The sequence below is a fragment of the Perissodus microlepis genome, chromosome 3 (assembly GCF_051167445.1).
Source record: "Perissodus microlepis isolate ML-2025 ecotype Zambia chromosome 3, ASM5116744v1, whole genome shotgun sequence".
Taxonomy (NCBI): Eukaryota; Metazoa; Chordata; class Actinopteri; order Cichliformes; family Cichlidae; genus Perissodus; species Perissodus microlepis.
In genome coordinates this window covers 10,279,555-10,300,062 of record NC_140463.1, presented here as the reverse complement: position 1 = coordinate 10,300,062, position 20,508 = coordinate 10,279,555, and the positions used below count along the sequence as shown (strand labels likewise).

Genomic DNA, 20,508 nt, shown 5'->3' with positions numbered 1-20,508 from the left:
TATTCAGGGAACTCACTCCAGTGTTTTCTCTTTAATTTACTTTAATCATATTTATGTGACACCAACTATTTAAATTCTATCTGTCTGATTGTAACTGAACCTGAATGTCTGACCAATCTGTGACCTGTGGAGACTCAAGCCTCGAACCGTTCATAAGTGTTTGGAAAATAGTTTTGTAATTTTTGTAGGGCTTTAATAAAAGTCTTGCATTACACTATTAAGATCATGTGATTTAAAATAGTCCAGCTGCTCACATCTGCTCCTTTATTCTTCCTCTTTTCTCAATGGCCGTGTCATCAGACTCTTACACGTCCTCATAGTTATCTTTAACCATCATTAAAAAGAGTAAGGAGCTCATTACACTACCTTGAGAAGTTCATTTTCACCTACATACCAGCTGGATTAACCATTTATTTTTAAACATAAAAATGCTGATGAAGCCTTTAAAATAAATATTGTTTATGATCTGATGAAAACATCAACATTATAACAACAGTAATGGCTTTAAGGCCCACAGGCACATTTATGCCTGTGGGCCTCAATCAGACTCTCAGACACTGAGCTATGATTCTTTGGTGCATTCAGATACATTTTTATATAATTTATGTTTTATTCAACACTGAGCTGTTACTTTGTTGTTGTTGTTGTTGTTGTTTTTTTGTAAAAGAAACAGAGTAAATGGTATGATGCTAGTCTGTCTTCGTATCTGACTGGTTGCATGGCGTGCCCATTATTCTGCTCACTTCTGGTTCCCTCTCTATATACGGCCCCCGCCACTACACGCTGTTCGTTCTTGTTTTCGTGTCTTAATTCATTCACTTAGGCCCAGTACATCCATGCAGTATAAACTTGTAAAGTGACTTACATATAATTCTTGTATTTTTTAAAACAACTGACTAAAACTATATTTTTTACAATATTTGCATGTCAAATTAACATAATTGTTTTGTTATGAGTATTAAAGTATTTCACTGTTTTTGTTCAAAGTATTTGTAGTTTTAACCAATAAATTTGATTATAATCACACATTGATGTTGTAAATATAACAAAAACATTATATTTAATAGTTTACAAAAGTCCACTGTGACTGAAGCAGAATTTTTTTTACAGTGTATGCACACGAGGATCTGCCCACCCTCTGAGGCCTTCCCCAAACTGCAGCCTCAGTTCACGCTGAAGTCATCATCGAGTAGAAATGCTGTCAAACCTAAAACGAGGGCGTGGTCTCAGCAGGCTGAGCAGGTTTTCTTTGTGTTGTGTTTCCAGCAGATTTAAAGACTCAGAGTAGAATGTAGGACGACGATATTTTATATTTTTTCCAAATTATCGAATGAACACAAAAACACTGCTGTTATAAAGACACTCCGTTTGTGCTTAATTCAGAGGGGTTTCTAAGCTGCCGTTTTAAAAGTACTGTTCAAGAATCTAATTCACACTGAAAACATTTCCTCGCGCCTCGGCAGTGACGTCACTGTGATGCGGCGTTAAACGCCTCAAAAGGTGAATGTTAATTAGTTTTCCTCTGTTTATACCTGCACCATAAAGGATCCACGGGTCGTGTTTTTCCGGTATATTTTAGACGTATACCGAGTTAAACTAGAATGACTCTGTTAACATCAGCGTGTCTCTGCGTGGCTCTGCTGTTCGTCTGTGTCGTGGATTTGGCTTCCTCAGGTGAGCGCTCCTTCAGGTACTGCTTCCTTTTTCTTCATGAACATCTCCTTTACTGTGAAACTGTCAAATCCCCCCGAGACCCCGCCTGTGCATTATGTCCTCGTAGAGGACAAAAACGGTTAGATCGAAATATACTGTTTTATTTTCTGAAGGATATATTTATTTTAAAAAGAGTATACGCAGCTTGTGTAAGCTGTCTCAGGACACCTGAGCTACGAGGCAGGGGTTCGGTCTGGTAAACAAGAAGCCCCTCTGCCCTCCTTCCCTGTCACTTTATCCAGACCACCATAAATGACGCCACAAGGTAAAGGAAAGGTGTGCAGGAGAACTTGCACATTAATGATTAAGGAACTGACCTCCCAGCACATTGTTCCTTCACTGGGCTGGTTTCAGTCATTATGCAAACGTACTGTTTATAAGATTGGGGAAACCTGCAGTGAGCTGAGACTGAAGAAGTCACTTGGATGAGTGATGAAATGTTTCTCCCACTGAAAACGCTACATCCACGTGAACCGAATCAACTTTTGGGATGTACAGGAGACTTTATGAGGAGCAGATCAGAGAAACTGACACATTTATAAATCATGTGGGTGTGGCTTGGGGTGTTCAGGCTTGTTTTCCTGTTTGCTTCGGTTGGTTTGTGCAGGTGTGAACACAGTAATCACACTCATGTGTGGACAACCCCACCGAAACCCTCTGAAGGAGCCGGTGTCGGTGGGGTTTGTTTATGGTGTGAACGTGATCCCAACCAGCTGCCAGGGGCGCGTTACAGGTTTGGGTTAAAAACGTCCCGTGGCCACGTGTGCTTTATATTCTCAATACAGGAAGGAAGTACAGATGTGCAAAGGTCTGTGTGGGTCAGCAACCAGCCCTGAAACGACTCTGTTTCCTCACACAGCACACAGCACACTACACCTGTAGTGTGCTGTGTGCTGTGAGTCACCTTCTGTAAGTCTGACCAATGAGCGGGCTGAGCGTCCCCACGTGTTTTGTAGCGACGCCTTTTCTCTGTATGTAAACAAATCAAACCAGTTTACAAACTCAGCAGCTGACATGCTGACTGTAGACTCCGCCCACCGTGTCCCAACGGATCCCGCTGGAGCGGAAACAGTGAAAGTTTCCCTTCATTATAAGGTTGTGATTTTAAGGAGCAGGCTGAAGATTCAGCTCCCACATACTGACGGGACATTAAAGTAAAGGTCGTGAGTTTAAAGAGGAAGAAACGTACAGCTATGAAATGACACCATCGTAAAAACTGCAGCACAGCAACAAACAGGAGGAATGTGATGAAGCCAACTTTATTTATGAAGGACTTTAACCTCTGACAGAAGTGTTGAACACAGGATCAAATACGTCAGAATAAAATATAAATAAATAAAAGAAACACCTCAATTAAAATAATAACACACAATTAAAACTTTGTCTTCTCTGCTAAAGGACATAATAAACCTCGAAGCTCCTTTTTTACTATTTAGAGAATTCAGACAGTTCTGATTATGGCTGGAGAGACTTAAAGGTCACCTCACTCAGGTAGACAAACTCACCAAGTACAGATGTTTGTGTCCAAACAGGATCAACAAACTGAAAGTAAAATATACTTTTGGATATTTTTGGCTTCCATTTAAACATTTTTGGGACAAATGATAACATTTCAAGTATAAAAATCCTGCTGAAGTAAATATTGTTTGTGATCTGATGAAAACATCCACATTATAACAACAATAATGGCTTCAAGCTCACATTCAGGCCTGTGAGACACAGTTAGACTGTCAGACACTGAGCCATGACTCTGTGGTGCATCTCACCATTCAAATACACGTTTATATACTATATTTTATTTAATATTCAACACTGAACTATAAATTTTATTTTTAGTTAAACATTTTATTCAGTATTTTCAAAGAAGTTTATTTTTTTTATACATTTAGTACAACCTGTGAGAACACAGGCCTGTGTGTTTGTCCTCCACAGTGGAAACGGCTGAAAATAATCATTTTAGCAGATCCTCATTTTATAAATTCTGATCTCAGTTTTCTAATGTCCTGTGTCTTTGAAATTCAGCACAGCTTGTTTTTCCAGTTTTTTCTTGTTTCTTCTTTCCTGACACGCTCACTCTTTGCTCTCTGTGTGTCTGACCTGAACCACTGCTCTCGCTGTCTTTGGAGTATCTGCAGGAGCAGGACGAAGATTCAGATAACTGATATATAATATCTCACCTTAGTCTTGCTCTGTATTTTTCCCTTCTCCACACCTTCACTATCTATATGCTTGCTGTTTTATTCAGCAGGGAGATCCATAACTCTTTCAGTACTTTCATAAGACACAAGGACATAAACACTGATTACATACAAACAGGAGTCAAACCTGATAAACTGCATCAAAGGTTTGGTGACTTTGTCCCAAAATAAAGTCCAAGAAAGTTTTTTTTTTTTTTTTCTGTCGTCTGTGTCAGCAGAGCTCACTGGTCTCTGATCCTCACTCTGATTGGCTGCTGTAGAAGTGAACAGTTGTACTTTAACTCTCTGCTCTGTGTTGTTTCCTCTTTCAGACCAGAAAATCATCACAGCTGAGTCTGGACAGAACGTCACTCTGACATGTCGAGCTCCACAAGGCAAACCCATCAGAGCTGTGAAGTGGAGCAGAGCTGACCTGGGAGATAAATATGTGCTTTTGTACCGAGATGAGCTGTTTGATCAAACAAGCCAGCATCCATCTTTTCAGAACCGGGTGGATCTGCAGGACAGACAGATGAAGGATGGAGACGTGTCTTTGATTCTGAAGGATGTGACGATTAATGATGCTGGAACATACGAGTGTCGTGTCATTGTGGGAGAATCAGCATCATTGGAGATCATGGGAACCGTCAACATGAGTGTTCTTCCTCCAGGTGAGTGAGCAGAGTTCAGTGTGTGTGATCAGAGGTGAAGCTGCTTCCTGACGTTGGATTAGATTCTCTTCTGTTCTTCACTCATCACCTTCATGAATGCTGACACCCTCCTGTTTCTCTCCTGCAGGTCACCAGGGAGACACGGAGGATGGAGGGATAACGGATATCCCTGTTGGACTTAAAATCGGTCTGTCATTTATTGGTGGGATTGTTTCAGGTTTTCTTTTGTGTTGTTTTGGGATCTTTCTTTGCATTTACTGCAATAATGATGCTGAGATTCGGAGTCAGGAGCTATAAGTCTCCTGACGAGCATCACAAGCTTTAAAAAAACCCTAAAATGAAAACACAGTTTAAAAACTGATGTTTGTTGGAAACGCCTACAAAAACACATTAAATATTTTTCAATAGCAACGATGGTTTAAAAACCCTTAGGGCCTGTAACCTTAAAAATATTCATATTACAAAGGTAAAAATATCAATGGATTTATTAACCTTTGTGCGGTGTTCATATTTTTGTTACTCAGCCAGTGTTCATGGCTCTGGTGGACCCGCTAGAGTTTTGGCTTTCCAAATTAACACTATTAAACAATTTTATGTTAAATTACTCAACAGATGTTTACTTCATCCCCATTACAAGCCATATGAACAGCAAACATGGTTAATTTTTTCCCTTTCCCTTTGTTAGATCACATTTATGAATTAATGTGCTTCTCGTTTTTTTGTTTTTTTGTTTTGTTTTTTTTTTTATAAAATGTTATGAAAAGCTCCTCTCTCTTCCAAAATCAATTGGATGACCCTCGCCATGTTTTGCCATCTTGATCAGTTGTGATAAAGAACCATATTGGCAAAGTCTTATTTATAGTATTATGCCCCTAATTTGCAGGAGGGACAGGGTATGAGAAAATAAAATTTGGATCCCTCAAGAAAGAGGGTAAAATGTGTGGGAGTGTAAGAGCAGACGTGTTGATAGTTGAATTTTCAACAATGTTGCAACTTTGTGCGGGAGCAGGAGGGGAAGAAAACACTATCAGCAGCACCAGAAAGGAGGAAGACAGAGTGTGGGAACACAGGACCTACACTTTCAACACTTTTATTAGACCTGGGTCCAGTGGACCCGAACACCTTGTATGTAATGTAAATGCGTGGGGGGAGGTACAGTATGAGGTCATTGAAAATTAGTTCGGATTTATGTTCTTCACAGAAAATAAGCCAAAGCCAATGAATTTCAGGTTGAAAAAATAATTAATTGTTCTTTTGAAAAAAACTGAAAACGGGTCTCACAGACCTGAACACCATACAAGGGTAAACCTATTAAAGCCAGTAGACAAAAATTCTGAGGAGGAGAGCTGAGAGGCACAGCCTTCTTTAAAAAAAAAAAAAAAGTGACCTCATACTTACTATGTCATTTGATCAAGATTTAACCTACTACTTAAGCTACTGCTTAATTTATACGTCTGCTGTAAACTTGTATATAGAAGCTACAATGTGGCCACTCAAAGTGTTGAGAGGTGTTATTAATGCCTGTGATACTGAAAGTTCACAGGTGCTGCCTGAGTTTATCTCTTTAAATTTATCAAATTGTGTTTAAGTCAAAAACTGTTTTCAGAGGAACACAGCCCCATATGCATATAGGAGGAAAAATGGCAATTCCTCACGTCTCAAAACAAGCATTGACATGTTTTTGTTCTTTTATTATTATTATTATTGTACTTGTTTCTTTTCTAATGTTTCCCTCAGTCATGTGCAGTTGACCAATAGGAGCACAGAGCAGTGATTGTCTCAGTTTTTCTGCAGAGTGCAGCTGTTACATGAGACCTGCAGACTGAGAATATTGTATATAAATGTAGTGCTGGGAAACGGTGAACACCTCCTGAACTGAGTAACTGGTTGTGCCAGTTTGTTGGCAGCTGTCACGCTGATCTTTGAAGAACTGAGTTCAGTCACTCAAGCATCGACGGCTTATTTCACTACACTTTCCTAACCACAAAGCTTCACCACTGTTCCACGTTTTCTCCATGTGTGGATAACGACTCTCATCGTGCTTCACTGGAGAGTCACACTTCTTTACATCACGTTATATGAAACAGCTCAACTCATAAAGTAACCAGCAGAGGGCGATGAGGAGCTGATCCAATGCTTTCCCATCTCTTTAAATACAAAGTAGCTTCTTACTAATGTGTAACAGCTGTTCATGACTGATAGTCAACTGTGTGCTGTTCCATCCAAATATGCTTAACAGTGTGTTTACAGGAGGTACTTCATGGGGGACTCATCAGTTTTAACTAGATCATCAACAGTGACTGAAATGAAGTTTCACAACATGAAACTGTTCACTGATGAGACTTCAGTGAACAGTAGATGAATCAACTGAAGGCTCAGATGCATCTCTCAGGTCCTGTTTCTTCAGAACATGACTTTCACAGACTGTTTATCTGCAGCAGATAGTTGTTTTTGTAGGCCTGATACTTCTTCGTTCCTCTTTCACTTGTCCAGTTTAATCAGATTTTTAAGGACCCACTGCACACTGTACTGAGATACTCCAACTTTTAAGATATCCGTTAAAGAATCAGATAGTTGGTGCAATTCTATTATTCTGTCTGTCAAACTGTGTTATCTTTGGCAGGTTCCCTAAATCTAACTAAAGAAATGGAAACAAATGTGTTGTTGGGACAGGTTGCTTGTAATAAAGTCTCTGAAGTTACAGTATAATGTTGGTTCTTTGCTTATTTGAAAAATTGTTTAGAAACAAAACTGGTTCATCAATTTGAATTTTTATACCTGAATGATTCATGGATCAGGTACAAGGACTGTGTTAAAAATGTGTGGGAAGGAGCCAAAGTCCAGAGACAAACCTTCATCCTGGAGAACTGTTGCTCAAGATCACTTTTTAAAGAATGTGCAACTGATTGGAGGCAAAATAGGGAGAAAATAGTGTCGGTGTGCTCATAGTTATATATATATATATATTAGAATAGCTTCATCACATGAATCTTAATGAAGTTAGTGATCGGCCACTGTTTGTATGAACGGAGGAAGAATACATGCTCAGAGGAAGAGGGCGGGCTTTACTTGGTGTCAGTGACAGAAATGAAAAAAAGCTCAAATGAGTGAGAAGGACGATGAAGGAAACATCTGTGCTGTGTCTGCTCTGTAAGTAGAATCTCTGTTTGTTTGAATTCTTGTACTTTGACTGTCTGCTCTCCTGATAACTGATGATGGAGGAGAAGACATGAAAAACAAATCAGGCTGAATTCAAGTACAAGAGCAGTAAAAGCAATAGAAAAAAACTATAAAATAGATTCAGATAAACAGAATAACATACTATGCAAAATAGAAAGAATACTATAGACGATAGAATAAGTACTATACAAATACTTAGTTACATTGGGAAAATTGCACTTGGTGCCATACATATGTGTGAGTTTGAAACATGAAATGTGTAACTCTCTTTAAAGCTTTGTTCTGCACATAGTGACCGTTACTCTCTGAGCTGTTTGTGGTTTAAACAGAAACTAAAGGAACTCCATTTTTCTGTGTCTGGGGGAAGAAAGTTGCAGCTGTTTCATCAGAAGGCTGCTAAAAAAAAGAGGAAGTTAAATGTCTAAAACCTCCATAAACAGGCCATGAATCTAAAGCTGTTTAACGCTTTAAAGCCGGTCGGAGCGGGCACGCTCCGTTTTGCGTAACTATTTTTAAATATCCGTAAAAATCCGTAGAACCGGAACCATGTAAGGTAGCTATGAAGTAAGCTCTGGTAGACTTGGTTCTACTACAAGCTGTTCGTTCTTGTTTACGTGTCCCTTCCTCAGTTCATTCACTTCTCCTTAGTACATGAGGCCCTGCCTGGGAGCAGCCAGCAGCCCCCCTCTAAGGCCTTCACCAAACTGCAGCCTTAATTCATGCTCAAACCATCATCTACCAGAAATGCTGTCAAACCTAAAACGAGAGTTTGCAGTCTCACCAGGTTGAGCACGTTTTATTTTTGTGTTTCCAGGAGATTCAAAGACTCATCAGAGTAGAATGAAGGACGATGATATTTTATATTTTTTCTACATCACCAAATGAACACCTGTTACAAACAGGCTCAGTTTGTGTTCCATTCAGTGATTTTATTAATTAGAAAATCAGAAAATCTAAACCACACTGAAAACATGCTGTGAATCAAACAGTTTTTATTTCAAGTTGTGTCTAAGAATCGATTCATTACGGGTGCTCAGCAGAGAAACACACAGACATTAGATCCTCCTGTTCTCTCTGCAGAGCAGTCTTACCTGGTAATGCTATTTTCTGGTGATCTCATGTCAGTGGGAGGTGACTGCATACCTCCATAGCACGAGTTACCATGGTAATGTACCCAGGTAAGACGTGAAACACATTTGTAGTACAAAACCGAAGGTTAACCCTGAAGTTATCCGAATAAGTCAAAATGCTGCCTCACAGCACAGACCTGTGGCAAGAACCAGAACATTTTTCTCCGAAACGCGCCAACGAGTGACGCGTAGTGACGTCATGGATTGCGGCGTTAAACAGAAAGTAGATTGATGAGTGTCAGTTTTTCGCCGTTTGTAGCTACTTGCGCTACAGAGGATCAAACAGGTGGTGTTTTCCCGGTATATTTTGGACGTACCGAGTTTAACTACAATGACTCCGTTAACATCAGCGTGTTTCTGCGTGCCTCTGCTGTTTGTCTGTGTCGTGGATTTGGCCTCTTCAGGTGAGCTCTCCTTCAGGTACTACTTTCTGTTTCAACTTCACGAACAAGGCTCTGAAACATTACGCTCTATTTAAATGTAAAAATGTTGAATCTCCCCTAGACTGTGCCTTATGTCCATGTAGTGACCGAAAAATGCTTTTTAATTATCAGAAGGATAGATTAAATCTAATAAATAAATAAAAAAAAAAAAAGGATACGCAGGTTGTGTAAGCTTTCTCGGGATACCTGAGTTACGGGGTGCGATCAGGTAAACGAAAAGCCCCTGTTCCCTCCGTTCCCAATAACTTTACCCTGACTGCTAACGGCACTAAGGCAAGGTGTGCACCTGCATTAGAGTTTTTACTCTTTACTGAAATCAAAATCTTCTTTTCCTGTTTGGTTCGGTTGGTTGTGCAGGTGTGAACACAGTAAACACACTCAGGTGTAGACAGCAACAACTGCAGCGAGACCCTCAGCAGGAGGAGATCTCAGTGCTGTTCGTTTATGGTGTGAACGTGATCCCAAACACCTGCACGGGCGCGTTACAGGTTTGGGTTAAAAACGTCCCGTTGCTATGTGTGCTTTATATTCTCAATACAAGAAGGAAGTACATATATGCAAAGGTTACGTGAGGGTCAGCAACCAGCCCTGAAACGACTCTGTTTTCTCACACAGCACAAAGCACACTACACCTGTATATACTTCTGTGACATCTGACCAATGAGCGGGCTCAGCGTTCTCACGTGGTTTGTAGTGACGTATTTTCTCTGTGCGAAAACAAATCAAACCAGTTTACAAACTCAACAGTTGACCTGCTGACTGTAGACTCCGCCCACCGTGTCCCACCTGATCCCGATGGAGCCAAAACGGTAAAAGTTTCCCTTAAAGACGAAGAAATGCACAGCTCTGAAATGACATCATCATAAAAACTGCAGCACAGCAACAAACAGGAGCAATGTGAGGTGAAATATGATGTTCAATCATCTTCATATATTCTGATCTTCATTTAGAGGGATTCTGTGTGCAGAATCAATCATGTCAGAGATCTTTAACCTCTGATAGAAGTGCTGAGCATCCGAATAAAATATAAATAAATAAAACAAACAAATTTAATAAAAAATAATGACACAAAATAACCACCTCCACAGGAGGAACTTCTCTCTGCCCCACAGCAGACACTCAGTCTTCAGCTACCAGCCTGTCAAACTAGGCTGACTAAGAGCTCTCACATGTGTTTGCTGCTCTATTTGAGTGAGATTTGATCTTATTGAGATGTATTAAGGAAATTAAAATGGGTATAATTTTAGCCAGGTTCTTATTTGATAAATTATCAATCAATCAATCAATCAATCAATACTTTATTTACATAGCACATTTAAAGACCAAAGTGCTTCTCAATAGTAAAATTATTCACTCAGCTTTGCAGAGGTTTGGTGACTTTGTCCCAAAATAAAGTCCAAGAAGGTTTTTTTTTTTCTGTCCTCTGTGACAGCAGAGCTCTCTGGTCTCTGATCCTCTCTCTGATTGGCTGCTGTAGAAGTGAACAGTTGTACTTTGACCTTTAACCTCTCTGCTCTGTGTTGTTTCCTCTTTCAGACCAGAAAAACATCACAGCTGAGTCTGGACAGGATGTAGTTCTACCATGTCGAGTACCATCAAACAAAACCATCAGAGCTGTGAAGTGGAGCAGAGCTGACCTGGCGAAGGAATATGTGCTTTTGTACCGGGATGAGCAGGTGGATCAAGACAACCAGCATCCATCTTTTAAGAACCGGGTGGATCTGCAAGACAGACAGATGAAGGATGGAAACGTGTCTTTGATTCTGAAGAATGTGACGATTGATGATGGTGGATCATACAATTGTAATATCTTCAACGGAGAGACAAGATCATGGGAGAGCATCAACACTGTCAGCCTGACTGTTTCAGGTGAGTGAGTAGAGTTGAGTGTGTGTGTGATCAGAGGTGAAGCTGCTTCCTGGTTGTTGATGTTTGTTTCTAAAGATGTTGTTGATGAGACTTTGTAGAAAGCAGCTGGTCTGAGTGATGTGATCAGAGTGCAGTAGATAATGTCTGACAGCAGTTTGAAGAGGAAATAGATTCTGTTCTGTTCTTCACTCATTACCTACCTGACAGCTGACACCTCACACCTGTTTCTCACCTGCAGGTCAGCCAGGAGTAAACAAACAGGATGGACCTGTTGGACTGATTGCTGGCCTGTCAGTTTCTGCTGTTCTTCTTGTTGCTGTTGTTGGATTTTTGATCTACAGAAAACATAAACAACCACAGAGTCAGGATTCATACGAGCATCCTGCTGAACTGCAGCCTGTTGGAAACGTCTCAGAGTTTGTTTTATAATAGCTGAACTCCTGCTGATCCAGACTCTCAGTAGCGTTATTGTTACATGTGGAACATTCAAGACTTCATAATTCAAACAAAGAAAAGTTACAAATCTGAGAATAAGATCAGTGATATTCAACAACAAAAACCATTTTATGTGACAAACATCTTCTTTGTCACTGATGTCAACAGAAATAAGTTTGTTCACAGTGATGAATTCTGCGTCGTCTCTGTCACAATATCAGAATCAGTGAGTTTGCTTATTTAAAAAATAAATAAAAAAAACAATAAAAGGTGAATCAAATAGACCATTACGGCAAGGCTGGGATGGTCAATTTGGTAAAGTAAATTTCTTCGCCTTTAGACAAAAGAAGAAAAAAAAAGGAAAAAAAAAGAATCAGTGAGTTTGTTTCATCTTCAGGTTCAGCTGTTTTTAAGGTCAGACTCACAGACTGATCCTCATGTTTAGTTGTTACACAATAATTACAGACACTGACTGACAACACAAACACAACACAAAGTGCTCAGGGTCCATTTATCAGCTAGAATTGAGTGACTGAATAATCTGATATTATTATGAAACCAAAGAGAAATGTGCTACATGGAGCTGCAGAGTCACATGTTTCCTCTGATCTATGAAGCCTTAACTTGTTCATCCATGAAGGAGACTCTTCAGTTTAAACATGTCAAGATTATTTATTACTGATTTTTATATGAACTTGTTTATCGATAAAGTTTTACACGTGTTACTCTTGAATGTTTGTCTTTGCTTCCTGTGGCTGTAAATTTTTTTCTGACCTGCTGTTTGAGTGTGTGCAGATTTGATCTCACCTTGAGTGTAACAATGTGAATATTTATACATTTAACCTGATGTTATTACAGCCTGTGATCTGTGGAAGCTCAGTAGCGCCTCTCAGAGATAGGAGATAAATGACAGAGCTGAAACCCTGGCAGTTCATGGGATATCAGTATAAGGCGTGTTACAGACTGTATACAGTTTTGTGTATTAACTTCTTTGTGCCAACCATGTGAAACAAGCATGTTAAATAAGAACATTGTTAAATTATTGGAATGTTAAAGAGTTACAAGCTGAAGCTGTTCTTTTCTACTGTGAAGTGATAAACCATGTGTATTTCATGACAGACTTTCTGGGCTTTAGTGCTATTAAAACATGCTGTTCTCCTGTAAAGTGCAAGAACAGATTCTGTTCATATCCACAGCATAAACATAATCTCTGAAAGGTCGGTGGGTGTGTCTGTCAGTCAGTCACAGATGGACAGTTTGATCATTTTAAACACACTCAAATAACATATTCATGACAAAAAAGGTTTTTAAAGAGTCGTCCTCCTTCTGTATATTTCAGTGTTGGCTAGTCTTATTTTGCATACTGAAGGTTGTTAATTCTTTTTCAGCTTCCAATTGTAATCCAACCCGTGGATTCAGTATAGTGTGTGTTACATTATTAGGATCAATGATTTTGTTTTAGCTGCCAAGTTCACGTTCATGTCAGTGTCAAAATTTATTTTCTTTGCGTTTGTTGTGTTTGTTTGTTGTACTTCTGGAACATCCAGGTTTTTGTAGTTTCAAACAAAGAAAAGTTAGCAAATCTTGACATTAAATTTTTTTTTACAATTTTCTAAATATTTTGTTATGGCCGAGCTGTATTTTTGTATGATCGGGTAAATGCTTTACCAGAAAGGGGCAGTATAGGCACACAGGTGTAGGCAAGAGCCTGTTATTATAATTTACCAAGTACTCAAATCATTTGAGGAGAGCTGCCATTAACAGATGTGGTTGTGACTTTCCTTAACTGCTGGGCCAACTTACTGAGAACGTCATCTGATGTGCAGAGTTAGCATTGGATATAAAACTACGTGTGTTTGCCCACCTCTGGCTTAAACAAGTCTCTAGTCGCTATTTCTGCTCGGTTAATAATTATTAGGAGCAGAGTCTCTGACCTATAAGACAATGAACCAGACCAGATTTCCTGTACAGGAGTAGCTGGGATCTGATTTATTTATTTAAAAAACAAAAAACAAACTGCGGAAGTATCACTGTTGAGCTGCTTGTGTTCATGTTAGTGTTTAAAGTCCAACATCTCCCTCTAGTGGCCATATATAAACATGTGTGAGGATGGTGTTAATGTAAAATGTGAATCATAGTGTTCCAGTCAGTCATCAGTGTGTCTCTGCACAGCTGTAATTAAAATGTGTTCAGAGGGCCTCAGTGTCTGAATGGTTCCAGTTCAGCTCCATAACAGCAGCGTCCCTGGTTTGATTCCTGTGTTTCAGCTCATATCTGCCTCTCTCACTGAGGGGGACGTCCACTACATGGACATGGATTTGTTCATCAACCAAAATACAGAGAGCAGAAGACATTAGATTATTATATTTTATTATATCTCTTTTTCCCTTTGTGAACTGACAAATATCCAATTACACATATAAGGAGATCCAAATTAAAATACTTTATAACAGTGTGTACATTTATTAATTTTGCCTTTTCATTTACATTCATGGTGGACGAGACAGGTTTTTTAAAAATTTTATATTTTAAAAATATACTTTTACACATGATAGGCTATTACCCACCACATTAAAAACCAATAGAAAAGCTGGTGCTCAGAGGAAGAGGGCGGGCTTTACTTGGTGTCAGTGACAGAAATGAAAAAAAGCTCAAATGAGTGAGAAGGACGATGAAGGAAACATCTGTGCTGTGTCTGCTCTGTAAGTAGAATCTCTGTGTTTGTTTGAATTCTTGTACTTTGACTGTCTGCTCTCCTGATAACTCACTGGTTCCCAAACTTTTTTTGCTGGGCCCCCTTTGTTTTATAGGAAAAATGTTCGCCCACCCCCCTCCTGATCCGTTTGGATCTTTAGCCATCAGAATTGTTGTCTTAAGGCCAAGAAAGATGCCAAGCGGATTTATTTTACCAAGTGGATCATCATGGCCTTGCCATATTGGTCCATTTGATTGACCTTTATTATAATTATGAATTTATTTTATTTTCGGTTTTTTACAAACGGGACAGACGTGACTGGGGGATAGGACAGGGAGAAAGAAAGAAAGAAAGAGAGGGAGAGAAAGAAAACCAAAGGGGAGAAGAGACGGTGAGAAGGGGGGGGAAGAAAGAAAAAACAAACAAACAAACAAAACACCTGGATCACCTGTATGGAGAAAAAAAAAACAGAAGAGAAAGCAAACAAAAAAAGAGCAACATAATAAAAACAGCACCATCACAATAAACTAGCTAGCAGTAGATAACAGTAGATACTAAATAATAAACGATATTGTGCAGCACGCAAGATAGACAGCGCACAATGTGCTTTGAGGCAGCAGCCAAGAAAGGTGTAGTCCGCATCTGTGAACACCCGTGTGTACACCTGTGTGGATACCTGTGTGGATCAGCATGCTTGTATTCCAAAGGTTTCTCCATGTAATGATCTGCTAGGGAGTGTGGGGAGCCATAGCCCCGTCCACCAGGGTATGAAGCAGGTATGGAGGAGATCCAGGCCCCAGACATCCAGAGGCCCCAGAGTACAAGGACCCGAGGAGGACCACCAAAGGGGGGGGAACCGTGCCACCCTCCTGGGAAGAGCTGAGTAGAGCCCCAAACGAGAGGTCACCCAGCAGCTACGGAGCAGAGGCCAGAGGGGGTTGCAGTGGCGTGCCCGCGGGCTCTGCCGGCAGCCAGCTGTGCCAGAGAGGACCGAGCTTCAGGCCCAGAGGCCAGAGGCCTGAGGGCATCCCACCCCCCGGAAGGAGCCCAGCCGGGCCACAGGCGCCCGGCCCCGTCAATCGGCCACCAGGAGTGAGCCGGTACATACATGAGCGCCCAGCCCCAGACGACAAGGACCACCAACACACCAACGTCTGAGGGCATCAGCCACCGGCAGGGAGTGTGGTGAGGGGAGATAGGCCTCCGTACTTTGGAGGGCCTGAGATGTACCCAGAGAGGTTGAGTCTAAGACCCAACCTGACATATAGACACAGACGAACAGGCACACGCGGACACAAACGTGCATTCCCACCCCATATGCACAACCAAATATTCGGCACTCACCCAACGTTACACGGGTATTTTTGAAAACGCAGCTGTTTCGTCCACACGTAAACGGCGTTTCGAATTTTAAAACTCCCTTTTTGCGTTTATGTGTGGACGAGGAATACAGAGTTCGTCACGCAACGTCAAAGGTATGTGCCTTTTTTCATGTCAGCTGTGCGCCACGTTATTTTTTACATGAGATGAATTGCAGATAGAGACAAAATACTGTTAATCTGACTATCTTCAGGTTTTACACGCAGTTACTGTCCCTCTATTTACAAAGGCAGAGGCGTCACGGTGTGATTATTTAACATGTAGTTGTTTTTTTTCCTGTGTAATAATATTCAACATTGCTATCAATGCATTTTTCAAAAAATGCCTCTCTGTGCAAAATAGGTTTAAAAACATAAACAGCTGTGGGATACTGTTTGTCCGTGATTTGAACTGAGGGAACAAATCGTGGCAGAATCAGCCTGATATTATTTGTATCCCGCTGTAGAGCAGGGCGATGTGACCAAAAATATTTATCACGATATACATTTGAAAATTTGCGATAACGATATAACTGATGATATAATTGACACTAGACAAAATACTTTACAACTCCACAACTTTATTCGTGCAAAAAAACCCAAAAAAACAATGTATTTTCACTTAAACAAGCAGCTGTTTTTTTTATGTGCATTAAAGTTATATAAAAATGTAACAGTGCAAATTCCTTGCTGACAGTTTAACCAAAAGGCATTTCCAGTGGATATTGGCCGACATATTCTCAGCATAACCATGTATAATATCCACAACACTTAGAAAGAGGTTATACACACACAATACGGTAATATTATGTTGAAGCACGTATCACTCCGCGAGGCTCCTGCCTACGATAGCCGTAATGCTCCAACAACCCATCAAGCGGTGCACGTTCCTAGCTTAGCAAAGTCGTACTAAAACATTTGACAGATTTTCGAGCACCGTGTACATAAAATCGTTTCGAGGTCAGTAAACACAACCAGAATTCATACATAAGGCACACGGGATTATAAGGGGCACTGTCGATTTTCAGAAAAATCAAAGGATTGATTTTAAGTGTGCCGTATTTTCCAAAGAACACGGTAATAACGACGGCCGCTAGCATGCTCTACCAAAAATAGTGCTTTGTTGTGTATCTGACGGACGAAAGCTAAACCAGTGCCACGCCACTTAAGTTTTAGCATTTTTACAAACCAATTCTGGTTCATCTGTTTCATTCAACGATCCGCTTTCGCCCTTCTCATTCTCTGTCGCCGCCATGCTTTTTCTGCCATGTGCGTATGAAAACAAAGGCACTGCGCATGCGCGTTTTACCCATGTTCTGTCGCGATATTTCATTTTCTTATCGTTGCCCGACATTATACCGGTATTACCGTTAAAGGTATGATATGGCCCAGCCCTATCCCACTGTAACTTTGCTGTATAAAGAGCTAACATCTCCAAAATGTCAGGAGTAGTTAGTCATTACAACAAGTGTTTGTGAACTAAAAATCAAGAATGTGGGATACTGTTTGTCCATGATTTGGAGAGCCCAGCGCTGCTCCCAACGAAGGAAAGACCAATTCTGCAGGGGAGACCTACCTTGGCACTTGTGCAGGTGAAGCCAAAGGGAAGATATGCTTCACCATATTTTCTAGTCTTTGGCTTAGAATGAAGTTGGTTTGGAAACATAGTCAATAGGGGTGCAACGACACTCATATCGGTATTGAACCGTTTGATACAGTGCTTTCGGTTCGGTACGCATATGTATCGAACAATACAAAATTTTTAATTTATTTTATCAACTTTTCTTCTGACGATGCTGTCTGTGTTGAGAGCTCAGTGGATCTGTGCTTGACTACTCCGCCTAGGCTGCACAGTCGAGCGCAGATCCACTGAGCGCAGCGCAAGCTAGCAAGACAGAAGCTAAGCTCGTTGCAACATGACAAATTGAACCTCCCCCACCCTTATTTAGATCTGGTGTTTGGAACTATTTTGGTCTTCATGTGAAGTATGACCCTGAAGGTAAGCGCGTCATGGACAAAAGTAAAACAGTATGTCGGATGTGCCACGCAATGCTCAATTACATGGGTGGGAGCTAGTGCTTAGCGCAGTTAGCTTGTTAACGTGTTGACGCCGTCCAGCCCCACGCACGGGGCGATCCGCGGTAGCTCGTTAACGGAGATTTGCTGTGTTGTGGCGTTAACGTCATTTCAGATTAACGCTGACAGCACAGTTTAATAAACTCGGCCGTCTGCTCCTTGCTATCTAAAATATAACAGGACACTGGCGTAAATTCTCGACCGTCTCACACTTCTGTTTAATCAGTTTTCTGTTTGACGTTTATTCAGCTGTGTAAAAACCAAGGAGGAACCCACCTGGGGATTAATAAAGTTTTATTTTATCTAATCTAATCTAATAACTTTAATCTCAGCCAAACCAATTTACTCACGAACAAACAAAACACTGAAAAAAGCCCAACAATAACATTTTTAGGTTGTCTAAGTGACTTATATATTACGTTCAACCCGAGTAGCAAAAGTCCGCGGTGATCTGAAAATGATGTACCGGGAGTTGTGCCGTTCTCGGCGTCTTCAGTGACCCTCGAGCTCTCGGCTAGCTATCGAGCTGGTGGGTAACAGACTTTTTAAAGATTTTAAAACTTAGTAGCGGCCGCCATTGCCGGAAACTGGAGTTTGGCTGGGCCGCGCTATGAATTCTGGGATACGGTGGGCCACGAAGGACACACCCGACCCATCCTTCAAATTCGGGGAAAAGGAGGACGCATTTGTCGGCTGCATTCGGAGGAGTCTACGAATTTGGACAGCCTTCAGCGCGTCGCTGTGACGTAATCGGTCTACAAACGCGTCCTCAGGAGGATGCAGCCCATGAATTTGGACATAACCACAGACTGTATGGGACAAACAGAAAGGCACTGCTAATTAGAGCTCAGTAACAGAATTTCTTCAGCAGAGGTCCAGTTCAGGGACTCCAATTAACTAAAGTGAAGCCCAACTGACAGCTGGCAGATATAAATAGGCCACGCCCCTAATAATGCAGACTGTAAGCCTTAATAACATTTATACAGAAGAGTTTTAACAACAATCACCTCATGTACAGCAAATGAATATTTGTCTGCCTGTAGATTTTCACACCATGTTAAGTTCTGTGTGTGCTGAACTGTGAGTTTGTTGTCTGTGGTTAACACTAACGAGTCTGTGACTGTTTCTGAGAAAAAAACAATAAGAGCTTCATCTGCAGGTGTTTCAACGCAGAGGTGTGAATTTTAAATAGAGGAAGAAACGTGTGAGTTATTTGTAAGAGTATTTCTGTAAACTCACACAGGTCAGAGACTGTTATCATATTCACAAAATATGAAATATACTTATTGTATTGTAAATTTCCTATTATTGTAAACTAATCTGCAGTATTGTTCACGGTTTTCCTTTTAAGATTTACTCTTTCATATTTATGACACCAGCATCTTAAATTCCTTCTGGCTCACTATCTAAATTCTGAATTTATCTTTTATAAAGTTAATAATTTAACAGTTTGTCTGATGTCCTGTGATCTTGATCAGCTGACATGTTAGTCATTAGGTTACTGCTTTGTCAGGTCCCTTTATCTCACATTCGACTTCATGTTGAAATATTTTAAACTTTTAAAATAATTCTAACAGTGTTTTATATAAAGATTTGTGAGTGGCAGCAGTTTCAGGTCTGTTATCAGCTGTTCTGTCTGCAGTGACGTCCTCTGTGTGTGTTTTACTGTGCAGACACTGATCCAGCTGCAGTTTACTCAGCAGTGACAACTGAAGACGTCACTTATGGAAAAATCATCAAAGATAAGAACAAACGATCAAAGACGAGAGGTAAAGCTGCTCTTCTTCACTTCTACAGTCAGGTTTCTCTTAAATCTCAACATTAGAGTGCTGATGTTTCCCCTGCAGCCTCCCTGGACACGTCTATGCCAGGGTGCTGGAGAGGAGATCAAACCTTGGGTTCAGGAGCAAAGAGGTTTTTATTTTGGTCTTGTAACACTGGACCAGGTCTTTATTCTTCTGTATTCAAGTGTGCTTCAGAGGTTTCCAAACTTCAGCTGCATCTCTTTGCCAGTGTGCTTCAGGAATATTGAGTATCTAGCCTGCTGCTCTTTGGTCTGTCTCCACCTGGAGGTGACATCACGACCTGATGGAGCTTTTACTTCTGTGTTTATAGGGACTTAGTAGTTCAACAGTGGAGCTCACTGGCACATCTGCACTTTTGTTTGGTTAATCTGATGGTAAACTCAGGGAAAGTCTGCTGCAACTCAGCCACAGGTCCACCTTTCATAGATCAGCTGTCCTGTTTGGTGCAACAGAACACAGGTAATGATGTAACTCAGCCATGTGTACCAAAACTGCCAAAATGAGGCCCAGATGGGTCTGCTGTCTGTTTCTGATACATGAATTTATTGCTAATATGAGTCGTATAAAGAAGAAGGCTGAACAGACCAAAGAGTGTTTTCAGCCTCTCAAACTGTCCTTTAATGAAATGAATCCTTTAAAAACTTTGTAATTATTAAATTTCTAAAAACTGAGTTCAGTAAAACGATAAATATATAAGTATAACGATAACGATTCTTCCTTGTAGATATTGTATCAGTCTGCAAAGAAAGAAGATGGTGGCTTTGCTTTTAGCACAGGCGACTTGCAGATCTGTCCATTCAGACATTGGTTCACAGCAAAGGTGCTGAGAAGAGAAAGAAACTGTGAAACCCACTGTGGTCTTTAAAATATGGATTTGTTGAACTTCATCACTAAGAATGTCTGTTCACATACATAGGTAGATCCAAAGAGGACTAGAATCCTCTGAGCATGATTCC

General features: G+C 40.5%; 2 protein-coding genes across 2 annotated transcripts; both read left to right on the top strand.

Annotated features, from left to right (window-relative positions):
- Window positions 1-1,514: 1,514 nt before the first annotated feature.
- LOC146389833 (uncharacterized) lies at window positions 1,515-7,347 on the top strand. The gene is made up of 3 exons (XM_084913812.1): window positions 1,515-1,674; window positions 4,223-4,561; window positions 4,689-7,347. Exons 1-3 carry the CDS (start codon window positions 1,602-1,604, stop codon window positions 4,856-4,858), a joined length of 582 nt encoding a protein of 193 aa, XP_084769938.1. The 5' UTR covers window positions 1,515-1,601; the 3' UTR covers window positions 4,859-7,347.
- Window positions 7,348-9,103: 1,756 nt separating this feature from the next.
- LOC146389832 (myelin-oligodendrocyte glycoprotein-like) lies at window positions 9,104-13,891 on the top strand. The gene is made up of 3 exons (XM_084913807.1): window positions 9,104-9,275; window positions 10,851-11,183; window positions 11,422-13,891. Exons 1-3 carry the CDS (start codon window positions 9,203-9,205, stop codon window positions 11,610-11,612), a joined length of 597 nt encoding a protein of 198 aa, XP_084769933.1. The 5' UTR covers window positions 9,104-9,202; the 3' UTR covers window positions 11,613-13,891.
- The last annotated feature ends 6,617 nt before the right edge of the window (window positions 13,892-20,508 follow it).